The sequence below is a fragment of the Perca flavescens genome, chromosome 8 (assembly GCF_004354835.1).
Source record: "Perca flavescens isolate YP-PL-M2 chromosome 8, PFLA_1.0, whole genome shotgun sequence".
Lineage (NCBI taxonomy): Eukaryota > Metazoa > Chordata > Actinopteri > Perciformes > Percidae > Perca > Perca flavescens.
Genome location: NC_041338.1, coordinates 11,546,712 through 11,569,636, shown reverse-complemented (window position 1 = coordinate 11,569,636; position 22,925 = coordinate 11,546,712). Strand labels below are relative to the sequence as shown.

At 42.3% G+C, this 22,925-nt stretch overlaps 1 protein-coding gene across 1 annotated transcript; it reads right to left on the bottom strand.

Annotated features, from left to right (window-relative positions):
- Positions 1–4,597: 4,597 nt before the first annotated feature.
- Positions 4,598–13,027, bottom strand: has3 (hyaluronan synthase 3). Its single transcript, XM_028586157.1, has 4 exons — positions 12,934–13,027; positions 12,258–12,808; positions 7,655–7,756; positions 4,598–5,527 (listed from the first exon to the last, which is right to left on the bottom strand). Exons 1-4 carry the CDS (start codon positions 13,025–13,027, stop codon positions 4,598–4,600), a joined length of 1,677 nt encoding a protein of 558 aa, XP_028441958.1.
- Positions 13,028–22,925: the final 9,898 nt, after the last annotated feature.

Below are 22,925 nucleotides of genomic sequence, written 5' to 3'. Positions count from 1 at the left end.
AAAAAAAAAAAAAAAAACACAGTAGTTGCAGAGATAGCTTGTTCTGGATCAAAATGTAGGACAGACTTACCCTGAGGCTAGCAGGGTGAACGGTTGGGTTAACTGGTGTGTCTGTTGGCTAAGATGAGTACGATATAATTGCCATGTCTTGATTCCAGCCGGGGACCTTTGTTGCATGTCATTCCCCCTCTTTCTCTCTGCATTTCCTGTCTGTATCTTTACAGTAACTGAATGAAGGCAAAAATGTGACAAAACAAAAAATTGGTCATCCTCTGCCTTTATAACAACAGAAGGTTAATTTTCACGTGGTTGTGAAAGTATTATTTTGCTCTGAAAGCCTTGTTCTCCTGGGGCCTCATTTATCAACAGTGCGTAGAAAATGTTCTAAATTCTGTCTTACGAATAAAATTTAGTATGTGCTTAAGTACAAAAAAATCTGCATTTATCAAATGTGCGCAAGCCAATCGTACGCACATCAGTACGTTGTCAATCTTGATGAATCCCACCTGTTCTTATCGACCATGCTCGTTCAGGATTAGGCCATTTGCATTCAGAAACGCCTCCAACTAACCATATATGGTAGTAACACATCCCTTTATCAACCACGTGAAAGAAGAGGAACCTCTCAAACACAGAAATGGAGGTACTGACAGATGAGGTTGATTCCAACCAACAAATATTGTTTGGTTCACTCAGTGCTGGAGATATTACAAATAAAAGAAAAATGCTGCATGGTAGAAGGTCATGAATATCACGACACAAATCCAGCAGTACATTTTTGAAGCCACTCTGTGCCCTCTCTATGCCCTCGCCAAGCAGATCAGCGCGATCTTTGAGCGCATCGTTTGCCAAGTTTTCCCATAACGCAGTATATTTATGTATATTAACATCTGTCACAGCTGTCGTTTTATAGGGTTTGACACCAATTAGGCAACTTGTCTGTTTAAAACAAATGACTGACTGAGTGTTTTCTAATAAAAGGAAACAGGACATATGTGGATGTTAATTGCGTTATGCATACTGTGACACTCTTAAATGCTTTTTATTTGTAGTATCGCTATTCTACCACTAGATTCTGTTTGTAAGCATGTATTTTGCTTGTATTTACACACATTCCTAAGTGTAAGTACAAGTTGGTAAATTCCACACTTTGTGTGGCAATGTTCTTACGCATTACATACATCTGTGCGTACGCACGGTTGATAAATGAGAACCCTGTTCTTTACTTAGATTTATACATACATATACATATTCACTTCCAAATAATATATATCAAACAACAATTTGGGCAGACCCCCTGCAGTAACTCTGAGGACCCCCCAGTTGAAGGGACTATCTCCCTCTGGACTAGAGCATCAATGTTTTAACATTAAAGGCCTAAAATACTAAGACATGATACTCTACACAAGAACATGTAGTAGTGATCAACCTTATTTTGTTATGATCTCCCGCTTGTCAGCTGCTGCTTAAATTTGATCAGTTAATAGAATCCGCCTCTGTTGCAGAGAAGTTCGAGAGTGCAGCCTCAGCTTTAATCGAGAGGCATGAATTCCTTAGTCATGCGTTTTATTTAATACTATACAGTGAACAAAATAGCACGGGGAAAATGTCAATGCAGTCATTTAAATCACGGGGACATTCTGTATTTGGTATAAATGGGAGGATTGTGTCTAAAACAGGAAGCATTTTAATGACTTAGGAAAATTCCAGTATCTTGTGATGCCCAGAGATGGAAGCAGCAGAGGTCAAGAAACAAGACTTTTTGCATCACTGGTTGACCATCAGAAAGGCATAGGGACATTATCAACCCAATTTCCTTTTAATCAGAGTCCTTTTTGGAACTTTCAAGTTAAAACGTATACAGCCAGCCAAAGAAAACATTATGGGCATAACTTAAATGGCACAAAGATGAAATGTCCACTGCCCAAAAGCAAAAAGGCATCTGTCAGTGTAGGTTCAGATATGCTGATGGTGATCTGAAATCATGGAATATTTAAAAATGAGAACAAAAAATACAGTGAAAGCAAAGCTCTCAAGTCTCTCACTTCAGAAGAAATCTCTTTGGTCTTCAGTCTTTACATTGCTGATGGAATGAATAAACCAAGGCTACATCTAGTGTAAAAGGAAACAAATGTCCAAAGTTAAGAGAAAAGTGTCCCGTAGTAAAACTTTACTGTTACATAATTTGGCACCTTTACAACATATAAAAGTGACTGTACAAAAACAATCTCTGAATCACTGAATGAAACTACAACCCACTGGTGACTGTATACTGAGAATTGGACCACAATGTACAACAATACGTTACTCATTTTGACACTGCACCAAAACAGCAAAAGAACGGGGTGTCACCTGTTCAGAAACATTAGATTGTCTGTTCTGGTAAATCATAGCTGCTCCACAAAATACAGCTGGAGCAAACGATGTGCTGTTCTTGGCTGATGTGATGAGAGTAAATGAGGGCTGGTCTCAGAGCACCATTACATCCAGTTGCAAGTATCGCCCATATGCAGGTTAAAAGAGTTTTAAATCATTGTAATCATTCCTCCTGTCCACACTGTAGCAGTACCTTCCAAACGTGACTACACCGTAAAAGATGGGGGATTAAAAGAATAGTCCGGCTTTTTTTTTTGAAGTGGGGTTGTATGAGGTACTTATCGATAGTCAGTGTATACCTACATGAGCAAACTGTGCAGCACACTGTATTAAACTGAGAGAGGGGGGAACTTCTGTCGAAATTTGAGAAAAGGGCTGTCTGACAGCAAGGTAAAGCAGTGTAAATATTTCAAGTATAGCATACACTTAATGGTATAATATGTAGGATTTTCCTCAAAAACATTGCCTAATACTAGACTAATACAAAAGTAATGCCTCTCAACCGATCTGCAGAGACCCTGCCTCCTGCCTGTATTTTCCTTTTTCTATTTTTGTGAGTAGGGACATTTATGTGTGTCAGGGTGTGCGGCTCGTTCTCATTCCTGACCGCCGCTTTGCCCCTCAAAGATTGAACAGAAGTGTGATGCCTCGGTAGCTAAAAAAGTTTTTTTTGAAAATTAAACCATGTAAACCTATTCTGGTAACATACTGTAGGTAAGCCTACATTTAGGAAGTACTCATAACGGTTGGATTTTGTGAGAACCGCACAGTTGAGGTTGGGAAGCTGCGAACAGCGTAGCCTAGGTTAAGCTAGCTGCCGAATGGTCAGGAAATCCCTCCAAATTGTAGGGCTGCTTGTCAAACCCAGTTCCTCAGTTTATTTTAAATACATAAAATGCAAAGTAAGGGTGTAGAGGCATGGCAATGGCATTCACGGAGCTGGGAAAATGAAAGTGATGTAACAAGTAATGTAATGCATTACTTTTGCTGCTGAGTATAGGGTTTAAAAAGATACATCTTTAAAAAGATACCACTTCACGGCTAGTATGGAGTGGAATGATTACAGTACAATAACTCTTTGAAAGTATATATTGCATGTGGGTATTGTACAAACGTACTAAGACTTAGTATCCTAACCTATGCTTCATGGTGTGTTGAGACACAACACAAACCAAATTTTCACATGAATTTTGCTGCTTAAACTGCAAAAACAGTCCACATTTATTAGTCACACACTTGTACCATCTGTACAGACGTTAGCTGTAACTGGCTAGGAACTCATGCACAAACAGTGTGTGTGTGTGGAATGGCTGTATGTGTTTGCGTGTCACCTGTGACTAATCTCACTTAACTCACAACAAAGTTCTTTCAGTTTTTTTACCTTCAGTCTCTCCCTTTTTCTCCCATGTCGATATTTTATAAAGTTGATTCATAAAACATTGAGATCAAGGCACATTTTAATGCTCAAGTCGACACATTTTCAAGCCTTGATCAAACTTGCATCTATTCGTGCCTGGTCAGTTCTTTCAGTTGACTCTGTAGGCGATTGTACCACTTATAAAATGTGCTTTGAACACCTTACAGATACACTCCAATCTCTGAATCCATCCGAGGTTCCCTCTACTTATCTAAAATAGAGATGCTTAGACTAGATAGAGTTGCCTTGCTATTTTATCTATAGTTGTTCATTATAAAAGCTCAGTTTCATCACATTTTATCCCATCTCATCTTTTTCAAAATGAAGGACACGAAAACTGACCAACCATTTAGTAAGACCTTTATGTCTTTTAGTCTCATTTTGTCCCTCTTTGTGCTTTAAATTGATTTAAAGCACCGTGCCGCACCCTTTTGTCACAGTTCACAGCTAACCTGTGCCCATAAACTACCTAATGTTCTTCTCAGCATGCCACTATTACAAGAGTATGAACACTTTATAAACTGGATCGGTTCCATTTGGTTTGGTTTTTCAATATGAACTACCATTAAGCATGATATAATTGGGAAAGCTCTGAGAATCCAGTCATCTCTGAGTCTCCCCCAACTGGATTAGATTCCTGCTGCTCAGATTTCAGATTCACACCTTCTTAGCACCAATGATGAAGATGTGTGTGTTTGTGGATCACAGCTCATCACTTGATCAGTTCACAGGGTCAGAGACATTGCTAGAGTCATACTGCAGTGAAAGTCGGTGTGAATGTCCTACCAGTCTTTGGTAGCAGGTTTATGCCTCCGCATATGGCAGGTGATACTGCTCTTCCCTCTTGTTACACCGTTTGGCTACGATTGCCAGGTAGAGCACCAGCAGAATGAGCCAGTAGCAGGCGTAGAGTATCATCCCTGCTATCAACAATGCTTTCTCTGTCTCACTAAATGGCTCCTGTGTTTCACAGTAGATTGTATACGCCACACCTCCAAGCAGCACCATAGCCCACACTGTGACAGGCACAGCGCCAATTAAGTTGACCACGATTTTCCTGCGGCCTGAGGTGCCCCATCCAGCCTTGTTGATGGTAAGCAGGGCAAATATTTTGGCAGGGAGCAAGCTGGACATATAGAGCAGAGAGTAGAGTGACATGAAGATCATGACCAGGCTGCCACGCAGAAAACAGGCATAGGTGGCCTTCACCATCCCAACCAGTTGGACCGTCAATAAGAAGAGCAGGATGTTCCACAGCCTTCCACGGTAGAAGAGATGTATGACTGTGGCAACCAAGAAGAACGGGAAGAAGCCAGTGACCACGGACTCATAGGTCATCCAAAGGCTGTGCTTGTGGAACCACAGTGCATTGTAGAGCCACTCACGGAAATAAGACTTGCTCCATCGAGTCTGCTGGTTGAGCCAACGCAAATACTCGGTTGGTGTCTCAGTCTGGCACTGCGATCGCGCCGTGAATTTTGTCTTGTAGCCATAGCTGAGCACCCGATTGGTGAGGTGGCGGTCATCACCGAAGCTGCACTTGGAGCCTAGGAAGGTCTGGTGGTACCAGGGCTCCAGGAAGCACTGGAGCAAAGAGTTCTTGTACATCCCCAGAGGGCCGCTGATACACTGGACACATCCAAAGTAGGACTGACAGGCCCGCTCAATGTTGAAGGCCATCCAGTAGCGCACACTACTGAGGAAGGAGATCCACGAGTCGTACTTGTTAAGGATCTGGAGGACAGGAAAATGTAAAGACATTAGTCAGAAGACAACAGAGGAGATCTTAAGGATTAATTGTGCTTTCACAGCATGTTGTGGTGAGCCAAGAGTTTCTAAATTGACTTAATTGAAAACATTTTAGTCTTGGGTCTTCATTGTACTTTTCATGATTTCACACTGCCAGACCTATCTCCATAGCGATGTGGAGTAAGGTCTGGCTACACCACACATACATACTAGGATAGGAGAAATAAAAAGAACGCTCAGGGTTTTTAAAATTTCTTTAAACCAATCACAATCGTCTTGCTGACGCTAAGCTCTGGACGCAGCAATGGTGGCTCTGCAAAATGGTCATGGGAAGGAACTTGTTCTGGTGGAACGTTTGCATTAAGGCTGGGACGATTAGTCATTGACTACGTAAATGCGTCGACACAAATAATTTGCATCGATGCATCACTAAATAAAATAAATAAATAAAACTCACATGCAAATTAACTAATGTAATGCGGAACTACTGTTAGATACGCGGGTTCTAGGGGCACCTAATCTTAGCTCTGAAGCTAGCCGAGCTCCTCCGCATATATGATGGTCCAGTGAGTGAGTCAGAGGTAGCAGCACGAAAAGACGAGTACGGCGGGTGTACAAATTAATTAATGTAATGCGGAACTACTGTTAGATACGCGGGTTCTAGGGGCACCTAATCTGTACCTGCGCCTTAGCTCTGAAGCTAGCCGAGCTCCTCCGCCTATATGATGGTCCAGTGAGTGAGTCAGAGATAGCAGCACGAAAAGACGAGTATGGCAGGTGGTGGCGACCCACAAGAGTTCCCCGCCAGCCTCTTTAAGATCGCAAGTTTGGCAAAACTTCGAGACTGTATGGCTGCAGGCTGGAGCTTCCCGTGTCACGTCCTCTTGTCTAATGCCGTCCCCGCCTCGAAAACTTCGGTCTTCAGGTCAGGTCCAGTAGTAGGCTACAGGCGAGAGAGTGGTGGATAAGACGAGGACTGTGTGTCGGCGTTGTTCAGCGGTTGTTGGGTATTTGAGTGGAAATACATCTAACATGCTAACGCATATCCAACGCCATCCCCCAGATGTGCCAATCACTGGAACGAGACAAGAAAAACTGTCCAACTTCTCCTCCCTACAGTGCTTAACCAGCCTTTAGATACAAATAATAATTGAGGAAGAAGAGCTTGGAGAGCTTGGATGTTAAACAAGAGCTTATTCATTATTTTACCTACTACTGTTAAAAAAAGCAAATACAGGCTACTCTTTTTGCACTTGCTCTGTTTACTTTAAGTTTTTATTTTTGTATTCCTCCTGAAAGTGACTGTATTTTGTGGTTGGATTGATAGCTACATCTGGCTTCAGCTTGCACTACAAATTCATTCTACTTGAACAGTGCAGTGTTAAACTATTTTAATAATTAGAGATTTGAACCTTATTGAAATTTGTTTTGTGTATATTAATAATTGAGCAATGGGTAAATTATCGCTAATTGAAAAATGAATCGTTAGATTAATCGAAAAATGAATCGTTAGATTAGTTGACTAATCGAAAAAATAATCGCTAGATTAATCTTTTAAAAAATAATCGTTTGGGACATCCCTAGTTTGCATCCCACAAAAAAAGCGGCACATAAAATTTTAAATTAATTGTTCACACAATACAGTAACGTGAGCTATTTAAATTAGCTGGATCCATGAAGTACACATAGACAGTCTTGGTTGTTCAACACAGGTCCATCGGTTTGGATTGCAAATACAGTACAGGCCAAAAGTTTGGACACACCGTCTCATTCAATGCGTTTTCTTTATTTTCATAACTATTTACATTGTAGATTCTCACTGAAGGCATCAAAACTATGAATGAACACATGTGGAATTATGTACTTAACAAAAAAATAGCTCACGTTACAATACAGTAACGTGAGCTATTTAAATTAGCTGGATCCATGGTTAAGCGTAATTTGCTCTTACCAGTGTATCACCATCTGTACTTCATCCACAGCAATTGCTGCCCATCAGTCCCAAAACATCCCAGTTAGATGGTAAATGCCGTAAACGTATTCTTTGTAAATCTTTACAATCCTTCCCCAAAAGAATCAAGCAATACATTTCATGTATTAATTGTATTTTACCTGCACGTCTCCACCGACCCCTCCCACCATCGGATCTTCCTCAAGGATCTTCAGCATTTCTATGGTACATGCTGGGTCTAGAACTGTATCTGAGTCACACACCTGAAAAAGGACACAACAAACACAGAGGGTACAATAATGCTGAGAGTCACACACAGACTCAACAATAAACATCCCTAGGTCAAATTAAGGTTGCAGGTGTTGCAGAAAACTGAGTTGTATTTATGCTAAAATCCATTAGAGAAATGAGAGGCTGCTGACAGAGATCACAGCTGGTTCATTCTAAACGCACAGGATTGGGTCAGCTCTGTACATGACCTTTGACCCACAGCAAAGGCTGTGAAGAGTGTCTTGGTTGTTCAACACAGGTCCATCGGTTTGGATTGCAAATACAGTACAGGCCAAAAGTTTGGACACACCGTCTCATTCAATGCGTTTTCTTTATTTTCATAACTATTTACATTGTAGATTCTCACTGAAGGCATCAAAACTATGAATGAACACATGTGGAATTATGTACTTAACAAAAAAGTGTGAAATAACTGAAAACATGTCTTATATTTTAGATTCCTCAAAGTAGCCACCCTTTCCTTTTTTGATAGTGCTGCAAACCCTTGGTGTTCTCTCAATGAGCTTCATGAGGTAGTCACCTGAAATGGTTTTCACTTCACAGGTGTGGCTTGTCAGGGTTAATTAGTGGAATTTTTTCCCTTATTAATGGGGTTGGGACCATCAGTTGTGTTGTGCAGAAGTCAGGTTGATACACAGCCGACAGCCCTATTGGACAACTGTTAGAATTCATATTATGGCAGGAACCAATCAGCTAAGTAAAGAGAAATGATTGGCCATCATTACTTTAACAAATGAAGGTCAGTCAGTCCGGAAAACTGCGAAAACCATCAAGCGCTACAACGAAACTGGCTCACATGAGGACCGCCCCAGGAAAGGAAGACCAAGAGTCACCTCTGCTGCTGAGGATAAGTTCATCCGAGTCACCAGCCTCAGAAATCGCAAGTTAACAGCAGCTCAGATTAGAGACCAGATGAATGTCACACAGAGTTCTAGCAGCAGACACATCTCTAGAACAATGCGAATCAGGCCTTCATGGTCAAGTAGCTGCAAGGAAACCACTGCAAATGAGAAGCAACAAGCAGAAGAGATTTGTTTGGGCCAAGAAACCCAAGGAATTGACATTAGACCAGTGGAAAGCTGTGCTTTGGTCTGATGAGTCCAAATTTGAGATCTTTGGTTCCAACCGCCGTGTCTTTGTGTGACGCAGAAAAGATGAACGGATGGATTCTACATGCCTGGTTCCCACCATGAAGCATGGAGGAAGAGGTGTGATGGTGTGGGGGTGCTTTGCTGGTGACACTGTTGGGGACTTATTCAAAATTGAAGGCATACTGAACCAGCATGGCTACCACAGCATTCTGCAGCGACATGCCATCCCATCCGGTTTGCGTTTAGTTGGACCATCATTTATTTTTCAACAGGACAATGACCCCAAACACACCTCCAGGCTGCGTAAGGGCTATTTATACAAGAAGGACAGTGATGGAGTGCTGCGCCAGATGACCTGGCCTCCACAGTCAAGCATCTCTGGAAACTCCTTCAAGACTGTTGGAAAACCATTTCAGGTGACTATCTCTGAAGTTCATCAAGAGAATGCCAAGAGTGTGGCCTGTACTGTAAGTAAATAAGTTCCCATGTGGATTTCCAGTTGACGTAATTGGCTGTTGTATGTTCAATGTTGACACAGAATTTTAAAATGTAGTTTTAAGATTTCCATTGGCTGTATGGTTTACATTTAGAATTAGCCTTGAAATTTTGTTCAAGGTTATGATTGTCTGTGGAGACTCAACACAGGCAAGGAAAGGCATCCATAGATGCACATTTACCTTATGGTACCTTAAGCACTAGTCTAATAAAGTTCAATGCTGCTGGTATTTAAACTACATTAAAAGTGTGACTTAAAAATACACTATTAGCATTCACAGCATGCAAACAATGTTCAGTTTTAAATCTGTTTCATTTAGGAGAAATTTGATATCAGTATGTGCCAGCACAGAAGCGGGGCAGATATCCATAGCACCAGTAATACAGCCGACTGAAATGATATCTGGTTGGAGTGTGCAGATGAATATAAATGGTCCCCCACTGATGGCTTTGTGTAATGTGATTATTTTTGGCTACTGCTACACACTCTCTCCCAATGTTCACAGTAGTATTGGTGTTCAATGGAAATGTTTTCATGTTGGGCCTGCTGCCAAAATCTGCTGTTAACTCAATACAAGAAAACTTTCTGGAAGATAACAATACTCTAAAGTCACTGCAGTAGCTAAGCAGAACAATGGAAAAGGATTGATTATTTATTAGCAGCAGTTAAAAACTACACAGCAGACAAACATATACAGTACACCAAAATATTCTCAGAAGCGAGGTGTCAAACTCAATAAGTACAGAGGGTGTGGTTTGCTGTACATATTTAAAAGCCCCCTGAGGCAAATTATCCAAGGTGATACTTACTACATATTATACCTTATCTTACCCTGAACTGAGCTCCATCAGGTTCTCGTCTAGAATGTGGCGTTCCAGTCTGCATGTAAATGTATGATCATTGTGTAATGTCTTGTGTGGATTTCTTTTATTTATTTCTTTTATTATATATATATTTTTTCCTTGTTTCTTCTTTGTCATTGTCTTTGTATTTTATTGTGCTATGGACCCCCCATGAGTTGTGTCCTTAATAAAGTCTGAATTGACCTGACCTGCAACAGAGGAGGAATTGCTACCTATGTGGGGAAAATCTGAAAAGATATTAGTATATATAGAATCAGCAACCATTTTGACTTCCTGGAACAGACATTTTAAACACTTGTGAACTCTCAACATGCATAAAATAAGAGAATGGTCATTTTTGGAATACCGAGGCTCTGAACATGAACAACGTATTGAAATTTTGGAAAAACGTCTTATAGACATAACAACTTTGTTTGCATGTTATTGTCCATCAGGCACATCGTATCCCTCAGCCTAAGCTACTGTTCAGAATGATGACAGTCTGTGGTCTCCACTGCAGTTGTATAGTCTGATGGCAGTGGGCATAAAGGAGTATCTGAATCACTCAGTTTTTGACCTGGGTTTATGACTAAATACTTGCAAAACTAATGACATTCCCATCAGCCTCACCTGTACTTTGTGTTTAGTGCTAAATAACAATTAAGTTGAGGGAATCACTTGAGCCAGATTAAAAAATTGAAGCTGCAAAAGTCAAGATATTTCTTTTTCTACCAAAAACACTGGATTTCTCATATTGCAACGGATATTATGTTTTCATCCCAGACCCTCCCTGTCTGGGATGCACTCTATCACTCCACGGATCCAGTTTGTAACAGGCCTTCCGTTAAAAATCGGGTCTAATGCCCAAACCAAGTTAACCCTGGTGATCAGGGTTATATTCTTAGCCTTCACAGATTTCCTCCAGAAACACACAAGACATTATAACTGTTGTCACAGGCTAAGTAGTACTCCTCATGGTGAGTAGAACAGATCTTATTGTAATGTGTAAAATTAGTGAAGTGGCCCTAACTATTTTTTTAAAATAAACTTCAGCACCTACATCTGAAATATTTTTTACATCGTCCAATCCTTTTATGTACACTTTCAAAACTGTCCTCCCCCGAAAAAACGCTCCCATAGATTGTTTGCTCAGGCAGCAATTATGACAAATCTTTACATTTCTAGTGATGGCGCCCTCTAGTGGCTGTAGTAATTATGACGAGTAAAGCAGAAAGTAATGTGACAAAATATAAGGGCGCCAACCTCCTCATAAGGAGACAGGATTTTCTTCAGGAGACCGGGATCCGTGTCCCGTTTAAAACTAAAAGTAAACAGTGAGTTGTTGTTTTTTTACTTTATGAAAATAAAACTGAGTCACGTCACGTTCAACGCCAGATGCATACCCGGAGGTGAAGTAACGGCTGATTTCAACCCAAGCCACAATCTTTCTTTAAACTTAACTAATTGCCTTAACCTAACAAAGTAGTTTTTGTGCCTAAACATAACCAAACTGTGACTGTTTTCACAACGTTAACGACGTGTTTAAAACCACGACCGTTTAGATCAAAACCGTGACCGATGTTCTCTGGTTTAGATATATAAAAATACTCTGGTGGGTGGTATTAGATGGTATAATTACAAAAGAGGATTAGGGCCACATGTGAAAAATGTATTTGAGTTATGAGTTTAAAGTCAGAATTCTGACTTAAATCTCAGAATTCTGAGATTTCAAGTCAGAATTCTCCGTTTTTTTCAGAGTTCTGACTTTAATCACAGAATTCTGAAAAGTTGTCTTTTTTTCTTCTTTTCTTTTCAATTTTTCTTCTTCCAAAAAGTCAGGATTCAGACTTTTTTTAAGTCAAAATTTTTTTTAAAAAAAAGAGTTCAGAATTCTGAGATTAAACTCAGAACTCAATAAATGTTTTCACATGTGGCCCTAATTCTCTTACGTATATAATTGACCCATATCGTCAGAATGGTTTGTAGGACTTATTGACCCATTCAGTGGTACATGCATTCTATTTTCTGTGTCTGTGGCCCTTACCTGCACATAATCCACACTGTCCCCCAGTGCTTTAAAGGCAGTGTACATCACCTCTCTTTTCCCTCCCCACTCCTGCATGATACAGGAGTAGCGGCAGCCTCTGACCAGCCGAGCCACTCGTGCTGCCTCCTCCATGTGCACTGTGCTCATCCCTCCGCCTCTGACTCCTCCTCCTCCACTCCCATCACTGTGGTAGTTTCCCTTCCACACCATACTGCCAGCCTGGTCAGCCCCACCCATCACCTCCTGGAAAATGTCAATCATGTAGCGGTCCTCGGGCCGGTTCCCGTCCACCACTAGCACCACCTTCAGGCCAGGGAAGGAGATTCGGCGGACACTGCGCAGGCACTTCCTCAGGTAGTCTGGGTCCTCCTGGTAGGCGGCGATGCAGAGAGCCACTGAGCGACGGAGGTGCTGTGGCCGGGCCGGGTTCCTCATCTGCCGATGCTCCAGGAAGGCAAAAAGGCTCTGGAGGAAGAGATGGAGGGAGAGGAAGGCACCATAGAGGCCAAAGGAGAGGTGGTGCTGCTCGGTGTGGATGAACTGGTAGCCTTTATAACAAAGAAACAAAGTGGAGACAAGGTTGAAAAACAACCAATAAAGAGCATGACTATCATTTGTTTTGATTCTCATGTACATGTTTCTCTCTGTATATCATTGAAATTGACAAGTTAACCTGTGACATAGGCCAGCAGGATGGTGAAGAGGACCACCGCAGCAAAAAGGGTGGTGACCACGATGTTCAGCGCATTCCTGCAGCGAGAGGGCATCTGGAGGTGGAGGAGAATGGGAGGTAGTGGGGACCCCAACAGATGTCAAGGCAAGGATCGGAAAGTAAGAGGACACATGTTCAGGGAGAGGTTGAGGGATTTGTGGAGTGAAGATGAGGTAGAAATAGAGCGTTAGAGGGGAAACGAGAAGGAGGTCAAAGAGTTTATGTCATAGAAAGGGTGAAAGTGAGGGAATAAAAGAGAAGACACAAGGTGGGCAGGGAAAGAGAGAAATATAATTGAAAAGTTGTGTTTTCATTGGCTTTCACCAGATGACATTTATAACAATGCACATCACTGGCTTCTTAAATGCATATATAAACATGTTCTTCAGTAAATGAAAGGGTGAGTATCAACACGTCAGGTGAGCCAGAGAGTGGACTCGAGTCTTACTGAAGGCTCTGAGAGAGAGAGAGAGAGCTTGTAACTCCTCAACTCCCTAAGTTGACCCAAGTGTGTTGACCCAACTCTGCCTTAATGTTAATTCAAACATGAACATAAACAACAGGAAATTAGGACTTCGGGGTAGACTGCCCTCCATCCACAGCAACGTAGGGATTAATCTGCCCTCGCTAGTTGCTGATCCTATGGAAGAATAAGGTTCAACTTAAAAGTCTGTTGATCCCCGTTACTTGGTCTCTCTCTCTCTCACCCGAGGGGACATTTTAACTCAGACAGAAAAAATTAAAAGTGCATCTTAACAGACAAATGTCCTCTGGGTTTTATTTTATTTTATTTTTTTAAACCCTGGAACAATATATCCTGTCTGAGATCATCACCATTCAGTCACTAAGTGTCTCTGAACCTGAGGGGTAATCTAACCTCACGGCCCCTAGAGGTCAGTCTTGCAGTCCCTTCAGATGAAGCAGGCCTCGGAGGCTAACGGATCCAGGGGTGATCCAACCTCCCTGGGGACCGGCCCAGGGCATGGACTGTCGTCTGGCTGTGCAGGGCTTCCTTCTGACTGATGCTGTTGGTCAGTAGGGAGAGCCTGTAGGGGTTTCCTATTGCGACGCATCACTGCCCCATTGTCCATCCTGACCAGATAAGACCGCGGTTCCGCTGATTTCACTACCACTTCCGCAGGGGACTTCCAACCCTTCTCTCCATCCAGCCTGACTCGGACAGCCTGTCCTGTGTGCAATACCGGAAGAAGGTGGACAGCATGTCGCCGGTTGTAGAAATGCTCATATGACGTTTTAGCTCTGGAGTCTTTTATCTGCACCTGATCATGACTGATCGGTGTGACTTGAAGATTTTTTTCCAGTGTGGGGACGGTGGTGCAGATCTGCTGTCCCATCATCAATTGAGCCGGGCTGGCCCCTGTTGCAGCAATGGGTGTCGCTCGGTAGCACATTAGGGCCATGTATGGGTCTGGCTGCTTGAGAAGTCGCTTAGCAATCTGGACTGCTCTTTCGGCGGCCCCATTTGTCTGGGGATAGTGGGGGCTTGAGGTTGTGTGAATGAACCCATACCTCTCACTAAAGTCTCTGAACTCAGCTGATGGAAACTGCATGCCGTTGTCACTCATAAGCTTCAGTGGTATTCCCCATCTACCGAACATGCTTTTGAGATGGTTGATGACATGAAGGCTTGACGTGGATGGTAACTCAACCATCTCGATGTAGCAGGAATAATAATCCAATACTATCAGATAGTTCTTCCCTTCCAGCTCACACAGGTCTGCAGCAATTCTCCGCCAGGGTCCCTCTGGCAGGGGAGTGGTGATGAGCGGCTCCGGCCTGTTTTGGTTTAAGCTCGATACAGAATTTGCTACTCACCACAGTCTTTTTTTATGTCGCTGCTGATACCTGGCCACCAGACGGACATCTTGGCTCTTTCGCGGCACTTAGTTAATCCCTGGTGGCCTTCATGAATTTGCTTCAGGACATTGGCCCTCAGCGCTGCTGGAATCACTATCCTGTCCTGGTACAGAACAAGTCCCTCTGCTTCAGACAGGTGATGTCTGGCAGCGTGGAATGCAGGAGAAGACAGAAACCCGGCCATTCTATGTGGCCAGCCATTTATTATGCAGGTGGTGACTGTGGCTTCTCTTATCTCTCTGAGACTGTCTGGTGAAATTGGTTTGTTAGTCATCACTGCTTCGATGTACACCTTGACATGTTGGTCTGTCTCTGACTCTGTGTTGACACAGGGACTCCTGGATAGAGTGTCAGCCACGATTAACTGTTTCCCTGGAACATGCACAGCTGTCACATTAAACCTCATGAGGCGCATCAAAAGTCTGCTTTATCCAGATCACATGCATTGATCAGTGGTACTAGCGGTTTGTGATCAGTTTGAAGACTGTCCATACCTTGTATGTAATGTGCAAACTGCTCACAAGACCACACTGCCGCCAAGCACTCCTTCTCGATCTGGGAGTATCGTTTCTCTGTTTCAGTCAGGGTGCGTGAGCAGAAAGCAACTGGTTTCAACTCACCACCATGCTCCTGTAGCAGTGTTGCTCCCAAGCCAAAGCTACTGGCATCCGCACTCACGACTGTTTGACGGTTGGGGCCATAATAGGCAAGTGCTGGCGCTGATGAAAGCGTGACTTTAGCTTTCCGCAGTGCTTGTTCTTGGAGTTCACCCCATGTCCATTCACTCTCCTTTTTGAGCAGATCTGTGACTGGGTGCAGGCCTGGCAGGAACTTACCCAGGTAGTTGATGAGCCCAAGCACCTGGTATATCTCCCCAATGTTAGTTGGACTGGGCATCTCCATGATGGCTCTCACTTTGCTTGTATCAAGTTTTATGCCTTCAGCACTGATCATGTGTCCAAAGTAGCATATCTATGACCTGTTGAAGCAGCACTTTGCTCTGTTGAGTTTCAACCCAGACTGTCTGATGGTCTCTAAGACTGCATTCAGCCGTTGGTTGTGTTCTTCCTCACTTGACCCGTACACCAGGATGTCATCCATCACGACGACAACTCCATTGTGACTCTTGAGCAGGTCTGACATCAGTCTCTGGAAAATTTCAGGAGCTGATGAAATCCCAAATGGCAAGTGTTTGAAACAGAACCTCCCCATGGAAGTGATGAAAGTGGTCAGCTTCCGGCTACTGGGGTCGAGGGGAATCTGCCAGAAGCCACTTGATGCATCCAATGTGGAAAACACTTTAGCAACTTTGGAGTGATGTCCTCCAACATCTAGCATGTATCTTTCCCTCTTGACAGCTTTATTTAGGCGTTCATGTTGACACACACTCTGACCTCGTCCTTGTTCTTTTTCTCTGCCGGCACAATGGGCGCACACCAGTCAGTAGGTTCAGTTACTGTACATGCTCTATGATGTCCAAAGCTAGCATGCTTTTCAGTTCAGCTTCAACTTTGGGAAGGAGGGGAAATGGCAAATGGGTGTAGCAGTAACATAGGGCTCAGCATTGGGTTTTAGCTCAATCCTAACTGGATCACACTTCAGTAGCCCCATCTCCCCGAATATGTACCTGTACCTGAACACCTCTGTGTTAACTGCATTCACTCTCTAAACGAGGCCCATTCTCTTAGCAACACCACCCCCCAGTAGGTTTTGAGCAAACGGCCCCTTTATAAATGTCACCCAGTAGGCATATTTCTGTCCTTTATACTGGCTAGAGGCAATGAATTTCCCAATACATCTTAGTCTATTGTATGTACTCTGAGTCACTACAGTGATGTTAGCCCCAGTGTCTATCTTGAACTCAACTGGACTGCCATTTACCGGTAGTGTCACTCGCCAGTCTTCGTCTGAGTCAGGATGAGCTATCACTGTACAGTCTGGCTCCGTCACAGCTCCCAGGAAAAATGTCTCATCGCTGTCTGCCTCTCGCGGTGCCACTGCCATAACTTCTTTGGGCATTTTATTTTGCATAAAGCCTCAAAGTGTCCCATTTTATTACATTTCCTGCAGCTTTTGTTGCGTGCTGGGCAGAGATCACCCTTTCCATGCATCCTGTTACATCGTGAGCAGGTGTCTTGTTTTGACTCACCCCGTTTTGGGCTGCTCCTCTAGCGCCATCCGGCATTGCTCCCCTTTCCGCCTGGATACTGCTGCGCTGTGCGTCTTACTGCATTCACTGCAGAATCGCTGGGTATGTCGACGCTTTGCTTTTTGATTTGATCACTCTGCTGTGCTAGCTGGATAGCTTCCTCCAAGATCAGCCTTGAGTTGTAGTTTCTGAGATACCTCGTTATCTTGGATGCCGCTGACGATCTTGTCTCTGATGTGCTCGTCCTTGCTTATTCCAAACTCACAATGCTGGGCCAACTCGTATAGGCTCCTCACAAAAGCTTTGACGGTCTCCCCGGGCTTTTGCACGTGCTTGTGGAAACAGGCGTGGTAATGAATTATATTACGTTTTGGCACAAAGTGTTCATCAAACTTTCCCATTACGGTCTGGTAGTCAAACTCCGGGTTATCTTCATCTCCGTCGTACACGAAAGACTCATAAATCGGCTCTGCCTCTCTCCCCAATGCGTAGAGAAGAGAGTTTATTTGTACTTCACCGCTCTCTCTTTGTTGAGTTTCGAAGCCACTCGAAAACCTGTCGAAACGGCGTCTCCGGACTGGCCATTCCGTCGGCTGGGAAAAGTCAAACTGCTCCGGCGTTCCAAACTTGGCCATCTCCGGGAGGCAAAACTATTGTCTGATGTTTCTAATTTTAAGTTACATAACATAGTTACGGTAGAAACTTGGCATAAACAGCATTACTGATCTTGAAACCTAGTTTAAGTAGAGTTCACAGAATGAATGGCGATATTTTCCCAATAATAGAACTTTTGCCCGATTGATTTGCCGCTCCAGCCAGAGAGACTGAGGGGAAATGACGCAAAGTTAAAAATATTTGAGGCTTTTGAGAAAACATTCGGACATGGAGCCCCAGAAGCCACCCCCTCACTACTTAAACCCACCTTTTACTTTATTTTGTTGTGCTACAACAGTAGTAGTAGTACTACTAATGCTGTGAGTGCTGCTATTAGAACCACTAGGTAATGCTTTAGATCACGTCCCACAATGTACGGTTAACTTTTTCTAGTCACAGTTTACAGTGTACTTTTTTGTGTACCAGTACAGTAGATACTAATCAAGGCCATAACAATCTGGGAACTTGAACATAATTTATACTGTAGGTATTTTTGAAATAATGGGAAACTACTCTATTATTATTAAGCATTTAAAGAGAACTCAAAATGTAACTATATCTAACTACCTAGAGATAGGATTAACTACAGTTCATTTCCCGGATAATTGCCGGATGTTCCGCCGGATGTCCCTCACCTTACAACAACAACTTCAAACTAGCAAGCTACACGCTGAAAATGGCAAGTTTTGAAGAAAATTTGGAATGTGCAACAAGGCAGGCTTACTTTAGCCTGGTTCTACTCTCCATTGACAAGTGTTAACTTCCTTGAAGGCGGGTACTCTGTTGAAGTTTAAAACTATTGGATCAGCCCAGAGCCACTCTGGATCTGCCATAACCAATAGCAAACGCTTGGTCATGACGTATGGCAGTGTTTTTCAGCCTTTTTTGAGCCACGGCACATTTTTTACATTAAAAAAATCCTGTGGCACACCACCAACCAAAAATTTACAAAATGACACATTGTAGCCTAATAAAATCAGAATCTGCATTTTTCCTTTTTAAAAATGTATCCATCGCTTTTGCAGGCTTACATCGATGATCTCGGCCCTACTGTTTACATCCTGTCACTGCGGGATGCGTGAAAGGTGGCACAGGGCTCTAGACTAACTTTTTTCACTAGGAGCACAGTGGCCCCCAACTGAAAATGTTAGGGGCACAACCAGAAAATGTAGGGGCACACACCGTAAATCAACATGCTAACCAAATATTCACATTTCTACTAATTTCCACTGTATTACTAATAAATACTTTGATAATATATGCAGAAATTACAATGTGCTGTTTCAAATTCAGTGTCACTTTTGAAGATGCAACATAAGGTAAACTGACAGCCCCATCGCTGTCATGACAGTAAAAAAAAAAAAAATATATATATATTTTATTATTGTATTTATATATTATTTTTTAGCCTGTTTTATTTTCATCATGACTGTTTTTAATTGCTCTTTAATGTCTCATGTAAAGCACTTTGAATTGCCTTGTTGCTGAAAGGTGTGGTAGAAATAAAGTTGCCTTGCCTTACAACCTCAGCCTGTCAGTCACCAGGGCATAGAAACCACTGTTGTGCCTGCTTGCCTCCGAGGAAGTGTAACGTCAACAGCACTGCGACCGCTTTCGGCTCGCCATTAATATCATATCGCAGCAAACACTGTGTGCGTGAAGTTATGAAAAACTGTAACCACACTTGAAACCACTTTATTGGCATCGCTGTGACTCACTGTGACTTCAACAAAACTGCAGAGCCGACGTAGTTTGCACCGTCTGCAGCTCTGCGTATGTGCAAGTGCGTGTGTTTGTGTCAGAGCTCTGCTCTCTGTCAATCATGGGAGGACAGATAAGCTTGCGCTTACGCGCTCTCAGGTACTGAAATTTCAACGTTTAACGTGTAAAAAAAGGGGGCAAATTTACTAATCGCACATGTGGATTGCTACTCTCAAATTTTGGTCGCAAAATGCCACCATTTGATCGCAGTCTGGAGCCCTGTGGCAGTAATTATCATTATTTAATTATAGTCATTATTGCGCCATACTTCCACCTACTGATACAGAATAGTATTTAATTTCTCTGCCAGTCATCATATTGCAGGCACAGATGCGCAACAATGGCAAATTATTTGCAGTAACTCAATAAAAAAAATTGTTGGACCAATTAAGTAAAATCGGATAATTTCTCACGGCACACAGGACGATCTCTCACGGCACACTAGTGTGCACAGTGGTTGAAAATCACTGACGTATGGCATGCGCATGTGCGCTCAAGAGGGGAGACCGACAACAACTATCGGCCTATATTTAGCATTAGCATCGCTAGCGTTAGCCTTAGCCAACTCCTTCACCACTAACTTTTCCCGAACCCCGTTGGGAGGAGGGCCACAACATCATGGCCACCAATACAACTCAACAAATATTGTTCTTGCTCGGGCTTTAACTTATGGATATTCGGCAGCGTTGCCACTACGGACCGAATGGCTTCGCTCGCATCTTTCTAGCGGACGACCTCAATGTCATCATTCTCAGCCACTCCCTCTGTTCGCTGATTATACCGCAAACCCAGACGGAGTACTGAAGGAAAATGAAAATTGAGCGGAAGTACGTAGGAGGGCTGAGCCAGGCTAGGCTTACTTAGTTATTTTGGGGAATAATTGTAACGATTATGTTAGAATATGTTTAACATTGTGGCATTTAACTAACTGGGACCTTTTGGGACCGATTGGCAGGATTGCTGTGGGTGTAAGGTTACACAGGGCGATAAACTGGTAAGAGCAAATTACATTTAACCATGTATCCAGCGAATTTAGATAGCTCACGTTACTGTGTTGTGTAAACAGTGGACTTCATACAATCAGTAATTTACAATACTCTTTTCCCTAGACCTCTGTTTGTTCCAAAGTAAAAACACAAATGACCCCTGTGCTTATTTAGTAAGAACTCCAAAACATGAACTATATGGTTTGCAAATGGTAAATCACAGCCAATTTATATTATTGTATATTACCCCATCTCGTCCCAAACTTCCAGCTTTGTTGCTCAATATGTTCATACTGTATACCATAGTAATAGTTACCAGTTAGTTAAAAAAAATACCTACAGTATAAATTATTTTACCCCCTTATTTCTTAACTTCACATCTTGTTCCCTTGTCAGTACCTACTGTACTGGTACACTGTACATTTAGAAGAATGACACTGTACATTGCTGACCATATTCTAAATATTACCCTTTACTATTACTCCTGCTACTCTAGTACACTACAGCACCACTACTACTTTACAACTACTACTATTCTGCTATACTAAAACTCTAAACCTACTACTACTTCTACAGCGGTTATTATTGCTACTGTTATTACTGGTACAACGAAGGAAAGAAATTAGTGCTACTAATACTGCTACTAGAACCTTTACTACCACTGTTATTAATATTAATACTATTTGTATGGATACTGCTCCACATCTGCCTTAGTGGGTGGCAGTAGCTCAGTCCGTTGTGCCAGTTCACCTGGCGCTGCCAAGGTGCCCTTAAGCAAGGCACCAAACCCCCCACTGCTCAGGGTGCCTTTAATTGGCCGCCCACTCACTCCAATTTGTGCATGTATAGGTCCTGTTTCTGCATGTGGGTGAATTTCCGGCCTGTGTGTAATATGCCCAAAACAGAATATAAAATATAATTTCCCCTTTTGAGATTAATAAAAGTATCTTTTTCTTCTTTTACTATCTCTATGCACATATTATCACAGAAAGCACCTTGTCAGAGAGTATCATAGTGTATCTGGCTTGAATCACTTTAAGTGAAAGAACTTACAGTTGAACACCACCTGCCCATCTGTTCTCCCCTCCATCTTCGTCTCCCCTCACCCCTCCTCCCATTAGCCCCTCGGGGGCTCCCTTCTTCCCCTCTCTCTGGGTTATTAGCTTTAATTAAAGGCCATCCGGGGTTTGGCCAGTGCGTGGGACCAGTTGAAATGGAGGAACAATTCTGTCCTTTCATTCATGAAATTACCTCCTGCCCTGCTCCTCCCCTCCCTCCCCACACCTGACCAGTCCAACGCAGGAGAGACAGACTGATAGTTATATTAATACATTCAGCTCTGTGGGACACACCAGCACGGACAGATTTATCTGCCTCTCTGAGTGGATGTATAGATTTACATCCTGGCACTGAATCACACTTGTATTCACAGATCTACATTCTGCATGGGAGATCCAGGAGAAACTGTCAATGTGACATTCAGGTACTGACAGAAAGGGTCATTTTGTAAATAGGAAAACATGCAAAAGATTTTCTTTCTCATTGTCTTGTCAGCATTGTCATTGGCATCAACCTCCCCCCCTCCAGTTGCTCTCACCGGTTGTAACCGACAACAATCACATCACTCCAATTCTAGCTTCACTTCACTTCACTGGCTCACTGTCAATTTAAGAAATGATGATAAGATTTTACTGATCACTTTCAAAACTCGTCAGGGTCTATCTCTCGACTATATCACCGAATTGCTAGTCTATATCCACAACGTTCCACTTCTGGGATTGCTCCGTTGCCGCCGGAAATTCCGCCGTATGTAGAATTATTTTCGGCGGGATGTCCGTTACCTTACACTTTCTTTGTGTTGAAAATTTAAACTGAGGACTATGGTTAACTGCTGCTCAGATCTTTACATGCATTTCTTGAAACACATTTTTATATTTCTTTATTTATTTAATTAGAATTGCTTAGAATACGTAGCGCTGTTACATTTTTCCTTTCTTCCTCCTGTTTTTTATGCAACCTTTTCGGATTTTACTGTATTCAATGTTTTATTCTTTTTAATGTATGTTATGTTGTTTTATTCTTGGTCCTTGTTTTTAAGCACTTTGGATACCTCTTAGTTGCTGTAAAGCACTATATAAATACATGTTGATTGATTGATTGATTGATTGATTGATTGATTGATTGATTGATTATAGACTTGCTTTTATGTGATGTCATCTTTTTATGGTCTTTTTACCCTATCATCTGTTAATTACATTTTATCTATTCATTGAATAGATAAAAATAGATTTTTCTTTTAAAGGTGTCCCATCTCCTATTTTCACTGTTACAGTGATATGTATTGATTTGTACGTGCTTCTGTCAAAGCACTTGTAAACTGAAAAATTCGACCCATGAAGTAAAATGTAAACCATGGCAAGATGTTCAAGATGTGCAGTGCCATCTTTAAAAAATGGTTTACCCAAATTACAAATTTAGTTAAATGAAATTATCTGTTTTTATTTGTTAAGCTTTTAAAATATCTG

What these genes read in the sequence shown, in the direction of transcription:
- has3 (XM_028586157.1), bottom strand. Translation starts at nt 13,027, where the DNA reads ATGCCCTCTCGCTGCAGGAATGCGCTGAACATCGTGGTCACCACCCTT. An exon ending in CCTGCTGGCCTATGTCACAG is followed by an intron (nt 12,809 to 12,933) that starts GTTAACTTGTCA and finishes TTTGTTATAAAG; the next exon opens with GCTACCAGTTCATCCACACC. An exon ending in GGGTCGGTGGAGACGTGCAG is followed by an intron (nt 5,528 to 7,654) that starts GTAAAATACAAT and finishes CCTGTCCTCCAG; the next exon opens with ATCCTTAACAAGTACGACTC.